This window comes from Fukomys damarensis, unplaced genomic scaffold, assembly GCF_012274545.1.
Source record: "Fukomys damarensis isolate Sample0158 unplaced genomic scaffold, DMR_v1.0_HiC HiC_scaffold_18, whole genome shotgun sequence".
NCBI classification, from domain to species: domain Eukaryota; kingdom Metazoa; phylum Chordata; class Mammalia; order Rodentia; family Bathyergidae; genus Fukomys; species Fukomys damarensis.
This window is the reverse complement of record NW_022900930.1, coordinates 10435813-10443781: the sequence shown is the minus strand read 5'-3', so window position 1 is coordinate 10443781 and position 7969 is coordinate 10435813. Positions and strand designations below refer to the sequence as shown.

The window sequence follows — 7969 nt, the reverse complement described above, 5'->3', positions numbered from 1 at the left end:
AATGGGGAGGGGAGGAGGGGGTGAAGGGAGGGGAGGGATAAGGGGGAAAAATGAGAACCAAGACCTGTCATGTAAAGGTACAGGATCCCAATGATGAATGTAACTGTACTGCATACCTAAAATGCACCAATAAACTCAATGAGAAAAAAATGATGAGGTAGCTGGGTGTGTCTGGTATTGTTTCTGCATCTTCTAATCTATTCAGTTGATCCTCAGGTCTGCTTCTTTGCCAGTACATGCTGTTTTTATCACAGTGGCTTTTTAGTATAGTTTCAAGTTGAAAATTTTTATACTCCCTGCCAGGGCTCTGTTGCCTAGAATGGCTTTTGCTATTCTAGGTCTCTTCTAGTTCCAAATGAATTTTTGGAAAAAAAGAGCTATCTCTCCTACCTCAGCCTCCCAAGTGTTGGGATTACAGGTATGTGGCACCACACCCAGCAATCTAGTTTAGTTTTGGAGATGTTACAGCAAAGGCATCCTAGCTTTAATGATGCACCTGGGATATCTTGGCTTTAATGATGCACCTGGTTTTTAAGATCAATAAGATTGTTTGACAAGAGAAAATGTGTTCTGTACTTTTATTTATTTATTTATTTTGTACCGGGGATCGAACTCAGGTCCTTGCGTTTGCAAGGTGGGCAGTAGAACCACTGAGCTACATTACCAGCCCTATTCTGTACTTTTAATGTGTAACAGGTCCTGAATTTAGGCCCAGGAGTGTACCTGCCCTTTGTCCCCATAGCGTCTCTGTCTCAAAACTACAGGGTGAAAGTTTGATTGGGAAAGGGTTATATTTATAGCTTCAGATGTTCCCACAGGTGTTTACTGATTTCAGAGGAACAGAATGTGAGCTTTACAGTTAGTCCAGCACCAGCTTGTCCAAATGGTCAAGAGTTCAGTATTGCCAAAATGAGACAGTTGTCACTGTATGCCTCACAATGAACTGTGATAAAAAATATATGTGTATATATATATATATATATATATATATATATATACACACATATATATGTATATGTGTGTGTGTATGTAAATATATAAAACATCATTTTCCTGCTAAAAGTATGGCTTTTCTGAATCTGATTACGAAGTAACACTTGGAAAAAGCCAAACTTGAGGGCAGTTTTGCAACTAGCCAGTGCTCTTTAAAAATGATAAATGTTGTCAAAACAAAGCAAGGCCAAGGAACTATTCCAAATTAAAGAAGATTGAAGAAATAGGAGAGTCAGAGGCACAATGGACGGAAATCTCCATTGGGAGAAATTTGGCATAAAGGACAGTTTGTGCCATGTGCAGGAGCACATGCCTGGGAGGCTAAGGAAGCAGGATCACAAGTTCAGGCTCAGCATGAGCATCTTACTGACTTAGCAAAACTCAAAACGCTTTCTAAAAAATAAAACCAGGCTGGGGATAATGGCAGAGTGTTCAATTCCTGGTAACACCAAAAAATAAAAATAAAATAAATAAATAAATAAAAATAAAAATAAAAAAAGCAGGTATAATGTGGTAGTTAGGCATCCAGTCCGAATCAGAGAAATCTGGATTCAAATCCCATCACAGGCACTGTCAGTTTCTTCATGAAATTGGGGTGCTTCTCTTGATCACACTCAGAAGTTACCTGAGATGTTTCTATGAATCAGGATGAATTAATTTACTCAGCTTATCATCACATTATTAATAAATATGCAAATATTTTAAATGATGCAACCAGGTATAGTGGTACACACCTATAATCCTAGCTACTCAGGAGGCTAAGGCAGGAGGTTCACAACTTTGAGGCCAGCCTGGCCAATTTACTAAGACCTTGTCACAAAATAAAATTTATTAAAAGTGCTGGAAATATAGCTTAGCATTCCCTGGGTTCAATCCCTAGCACCACCACCACCATTAAAAAAAAAAAAAAAAAAAGTAAACGTCAGCAAAGCTGAGCAAAAATTCTTCCTTTTTGCTTCTGACTTAGATTGGACGGGGTAATTGTCTTCTCTGCATTTCTAAACTTTCTCTTCAAGCGATGTTAGCTAACAGTAAAAATTTAGTCAATGTAGTTAATAAGAGCAGTTTCACGTTAATGCTGAAAATGAAAATCACATTATCATCTTTTTCTTTTTCTTTTTTTGAGATAAGGTTTCAGTATGTAGTTCATATTGACCTTGAACTCATTGTGATGCCCAAGCTAGACCTCAAACTCATGAAGATCCTCAGCCTCAGCCTACCACCACTGGGAGGTGTGCACTACCACACCAGGCTCAAGTGTGGTAATCTTAATGACATTATTATAAACTATCATGATTGAAAAAAAAAAAAACAAGGCCCCAAGCTTTTGGTTTACATTTTCATAATGCCATCACTAAATGTCTTCTTTCAAACACTGGACAAATGGGAGATTTGTACAAAGATACTGTGAAATACTTGTGAAAACAACAAACAGAATATGTATTATGATAAACCTAGGGTTAAGAGCTCTACATGTTATCCCCTCCTCCACCTAAGGGACAAGTATGGTATTATCTCTGTTTTATAGATGGGAAGACTGAGGTTTAAAGATTATGCAAGACTAAACAGCTGCTGGATGGCAACACAAGAATTCAAATCCTAGAGGCCTAAAACTGAAGCTGGTCCACGTTCCCATTGCTGGCTCAAAATATCCCAACACCTGCAATTTAAGAGAAACGGTTTATTTTGGCTCACGGTTTCAGAGGCTTTCGTCTGTGTTTGCCAGAAACATAATGGCAGAAGAGCATGTTGGAGCCAAGCTGCTCCTTTCATGACTGTAGGGAAGGAGAGCACAGAGGAGGAGGCCCAGGGAGAGACAAGGCCTCTGGTTTCTCCAGGGACCTGCTCCTCACCGTGCTGCTGAGTACAGCACCCCAGTGACCCAGCCACCTTGAGTTGATCAGTCAAGTTGATCATTGAGCTTAAGTACTGAACCTTCTTAGCCTTTGCTGTGCTGGGGATAGAACCCAGCACCTAGTGCAGGCTGAGCCAGTGTTCTACCACTGAGCTACACCCCTGGCCCTTTGAGGGTTGTTTTCTTATCTTGAGACTTTACTGAATTTCCCAAGCTGATCTGGAACTTTCAGCCCTCTTACCTCAGCCTTCCAAGCAACTGGGATTAGAGGCAGGCACCACCACATCCAGAGGGAAGCCTAATCTCTTACTCAGCTAGAAACAAACCATCCTAGAGTGTTTTATAATGAAAATTCAAGTTCCATGGTTTTTTGTTTTTGTTTTTCCTGAGTGATAGGGGTCAAAGCCAGAGCCTCGCACATAGTAGGCATGTGCTCTACCAGTGATATATATCTCTAACCCACTGGCCAAGAATATCTTTTTAATGACTTTTTTCGGTTTTGCGTTTTGAGACAGGGTCTCCCTAAGTAGTTCATGCTGGCTTTGCACTCATTTCGTGGCCTGGGCTGGCCTTAAACTCAAGGCAATCCTCTTACCTCGGCCTCTCAAATGCTGGGATTACAGGCATATGCCACCACACCTGATTTTTTTTAGAGGAGAAAATATTCAGTGTAATTTAAAAATTTTATTTCATATAAAAATGTAGACTTTTTCTCTCTTCTTCAGCATTTTTTGTGCTATAATTTGTATTCATAACCCCTGAGTAATGCAAATTACACCTTTGCACTGAGGTTACAGGTCCAGAGCTGTTACATTAGAAGGAAATGGCCGTGGTACCTCTGCACAGTCTAAGTTCACACAGGAAACAGTGATGAGCAATATGCACATACAGGCTGCTTAACAAAATGTATTCCTTAGGTTCTAATATGAAGATAATTATCATTAGCAGAAGGACAAAAAGAATATGAAAAAGGACTAAAAGAAATATTATTCAAGCTGAGTATGGTGGCATCAGCTACTCCAGGGACTGAGGAGGGAGGATCAGGTAAACCTAGAGCAGAAGGCCTGTCTAAACCGTGACCACCAATTGCCTCTCGGATCAAGTGTAAATAGTAAGCCGCCATGTTAGGAAAGTAAATTGCTGATTATACAGTTAAAGTGCCTAGTATCAAGGCCAAAGGTACTATCTCTTCTAAAAGGCAGAACAACTAAAATTAAATTGAAATGAACAGAAAGAAAATTGTAGTATAAGGGGAAAGAAACTTTCAGTGGCAGGCTGTAAGTGGGCATTGTTGAAAAGCTGGCCAGGACTTCATAAGACCTACCTAGAGGGAAGTCACACGTGCACTGTTAGGGTCTGGATCTTAAATTCCCCCAAAGTCTCACATTTTTGGAAGGTCATTGGATCATGCAAGTGCTATGCTTGTTGGTGGATTCATCCACCAATGAGTTTAGTAGCTGACTTGCTGGTAGGAGGTGGAGCCCAGTTAGAGGTGGGTCACTGGGGGTGTGACCTGGAAAGGCGAATTATCCCCAGCTCCTTTCTTCTCTCTCTGCTTTTTGGTCACCATAAGATGAGCAGCTGTCCTCCTCCCAGCCCCTTCCACCATGCTGTTTCTGCCCTGGAACCAGCCACCTATGGACTGAATCCTAGAAAGTGAGGCAGGGGCTGGGAGGTTAGCTCAGTGGTTCCACTGCCTGCCTCACAAACACAAGGTCCCAAGTTCGATTCCTGATAGGAAAAAAAGAAAGAAAGAGATAAAGACAAAAAGACAGTGAGGCAAAGTCAAACTTTCTTCTCAAAGTTGTGGGTGTCAGGTATTTTGTCCAGACAAAGAAAGTGACTACCCTGTGCATTTAATCCTGTTCTCACATTAGATATCTAATTAATTGCTTCACTGATGTACACTGGAGGAGGAAGATGGTGGTGTTATCAAGTAGCTCCTTCTAAAAGTGGTTCACCAAATAAACATTACCAGGTTCTGGGTTGCTGACCTCTCCTTAAGGAGCTAGAGTCTAGATTCTTGCCATCTCAAAGACTTGAACAAAGTGAGCAAAAAGCAGTGGCAAAGTTTAGTAGGAAAAGAAAAGTGAAGAGTGAAGGAGAAACTGGCTCTGCAGAGCAAGCTTGGAACAAGTAAAAGAAAAAAAGCAAGATAAAAGAGCATCCTGGAAGATACAGGGTGGTCTACTGTGAAGAAAACCATAATGAGCTTTGTTCTTTTAAATCTTGAGGAAACCCACAAAAATTCCTACATATGGGTCCTGAGAGGTGGTGCTGGGATCCCATGCCTCAGGCTGCATCAGGTCTAGGCCACACTATTGAAAACCTGCTTGAGTAGCTGGTAAAAACTTTTCCCCACTCTGTGAGTTGTCTCCATTCTACTGGTGGTTTTTTGTTGTTGTTGTTTTGCAAAAGTTTTTTATAAGATATAATCCCAGTTGTTGATTCTTGTAATATTTGCTGTGATCAGGGTTTTGTTCTTAAGGTCTTCGCCTATATCTATGTCTTCAAGAGCCTTACCTACTCTTTCTTCCGGCAGGTTTAGTGTTTCTTTATATCTTTGATGTATTTCGATTTTAGTTTAGTGCATGGTGAGAGATGCGGATCTAGTTTTAACCTTCAGCATGTAGAAAGCCAGTTTTCTCAGCACCATTAATTAAAGAGGCTGTCTTTCTTCCAGTGAGGGTGTTTGGCTCCTTTGTGGTTTTTATATACAATGGAGTACTACTCTGCCATAAAGAATGATAAACTTGAGACATTTTTAGGTAAATTGATGCACCTTGAGAGCATACTTTTAAGTGAAATAAATTAGACACATGTTTAAATATTGCATTGTTTCTCTTGTGTGAAAAAACCAAAAGCACAAATAAGGACCAAAATGGATGATATTGGGAAATACAAAATAATATTCATAGGGGCCGGGGATTTAGCTCAGTGGTTTGGTGGCCTGCCTTGCGAGTGCAAGGACTTGAGTTCAATCCCTGGTACCTCCCCGCCCAAAAAAGTTCAAATGGGAAGGGGAAGAAGAGGGAAGAAGGAAGGAAAGGAAAAGAAAATAGAAAAAAATGGAAACAAAGCTTTTGTAAATAAGAAGCGGGATTGAAGGGAGGGGAGGAGAACGGGGAAACAATCAAGATACATTATGTACAAGTATAAATTCCCTACAACGAATGTGATCGTTGTGTGTACCAAAAGTGCATCAATAAAATTAAGTTAAAAAATAGAACCTGCTCAAGTTCTTATGAGTTCCCAAACTTGAAATCCACTCTTCTTTTTAGATCCCGTCACCCAAATCCCTAAGCCCACAAATTCTTAACCTTTATAACACAAAGTAGCATTTCCTCAGGAAATACTTGCCTAAGCTGATAGATAGGGTATGGTTCTGTAGCACCCTGAGCATGTCCCCATCACAGGACTCAGCACTGCGTTGTAATTGTTTGTTTACAGGGTATCTTTCCCACTTAGCTGAGTTTGTTGAAGATAAATTCAATAATGTCTATATATTGAATCTCTAGAAATTCTGTACCAGGCAAATTGTGGTACTAAATAACTGTTGCTTCAATTAAATTGATTTAAAAAAACTTGTTTTTGAGACAGGGTCTCACTGTGTAGTTCAGGCTGGCCTTGAACTAGCAGCAATCCTCTTCCCTTTGCTTCCCAATGGGAAAACAGGCATGCACTACCACACCAGGCTAAACTGATTTCAAAGTATGAGCTTGTGAAGGTTGTGAGGACTGCCATTAACAGACCAGGATTAGGGTCACAGACTGAGCTAAGAGATGGCAATGAGGTATAGAACTATGAGGCCAAAGTTGTCATTGACAGTGGCACGGGTGGGCAAAACAGAAGGCAGAGCAAGAGGCGTAGCAGGTCTATAGTATCTGGCCCTAAGGAGGTGTGGGGGCTGCAGCTATTTGGTGGTAGGCATCGATTTTGCGCAGTCCTCCCGCAGGAATCGTTAGGGAGGTGAAGAAAGGTGATCACTTAGTAAAGTAGGATCCAGAAACAATCATCCCTTACTGACCAGGCCAAGGGGCCTGCTTCTTCACAGTGTCAACTGCCCCAGCACTCAGCCTTCATTTCATTTAACTTTTTTTTTTTTTCTTCAAAGTCAGCCTGACAGCCCACCTGGCCTCCAAAAAAGCAAACGCTCTTAAGAATCTGTGCTCCTCCGGACATCATGTGACTTGGAAGTGACCAGTCTTCTCTGTGAGACACAGACTACACATTAAGAAAACAAAGGGGCTTATCTAGGATTGACTACTTATCATCTTAGGATGGGCAAGGTGTGTTTCTTCACCAAATTCCTTCCGTAGGAAGGGCTCCACTCCACCCTCCAGCTAAGGCCTGACCGGAAGGGGTGGGCTCGGTGGCTGGACGCCTCGCTTTCACCACGATGGCGACTCGAGTGGTCGTTGGCATCTGCTTGCTCTCTGCTCTCCCTCTCTTGTGTCTGGAACTCCAGCGTGGGATCCCAGAGCTAGGTAACTGTTCGATTTTGTCTCCAGGTGCTCACACCTGGGAAATCTTCACATGTATGTGTCCCAGAATTATCCGCTCCCCGGCCGCGGGGCAGCGGAGCGGCTTTGACTACAGTTCCCAGACTGCATCGCGCCGCCTCCCTCTTCCGGATCCGACTCCGTTTTGCGGAAAGTTTCCGCCTGGGCTGGGGAAGTTTTTCTGAAAGGGGACCGAGGAGAGGAGAACAGGGATGGTCGGAGACAGTGCTGTATTTTCAAATCACAGTGCGTGCTCAAAAGAGAAGGACGGCCTAAGGAACTTGAGTATGCCAGCAAAAGGATTGTGACACGTGGGCGAGAAAGGACTAAGGCCGTTGCGGCTGGATCAAGGAGTGGTAGAAAGAGGTCAGGATAGCATTCGTTGAAGCACTTTTAAAGTAAAACATGGAGTGCTAGCCATTATTTTATTTAATGTACTCTTAACTATAAAGGATAGGTAAATGTTTTCCACCCAACAGTGGGGATTGAGCCTAGGACTTTCATACTGACCTACATCCCCAACCCTTATTACATCTTTTTTTGGTACTGGGGATCGAACTCAGGCCCTTGCGCGGCAGGCGTCGAAATCACTGGACCACCGCCCCCGCTTTTTTTTTTT

General features: G+C 42.1%; 1 protein-coding gene across 2 annotated transcripts in view; it reads left to right on the top strand.

The window, feature by feature from the left end:
- Ubxn8 (UBX domain protein 8) overlaps nt 1-7969 on the top strand; it is a 34428-nt gene that overhangs the window by 5436 nt on the left and 21023 nt on the right. The window contains exon 2 of one of the 2 annotated variants that reach the window (XM_019207276.2): nt 6967-7335. In XM_019207276.2, the coding sequence (XP_019062821.1) occupies nt 7248-7335 (88 nt within the window). In that variant the 5' untranslated portion in view covers nt 6967-7247. Of the gene's footprint in view, nt 1-6962; nt 7336-7969 lie in introns of both variants that reach the window. The other variant, XM_010622120.3, reaches the window with a different exon arrangement.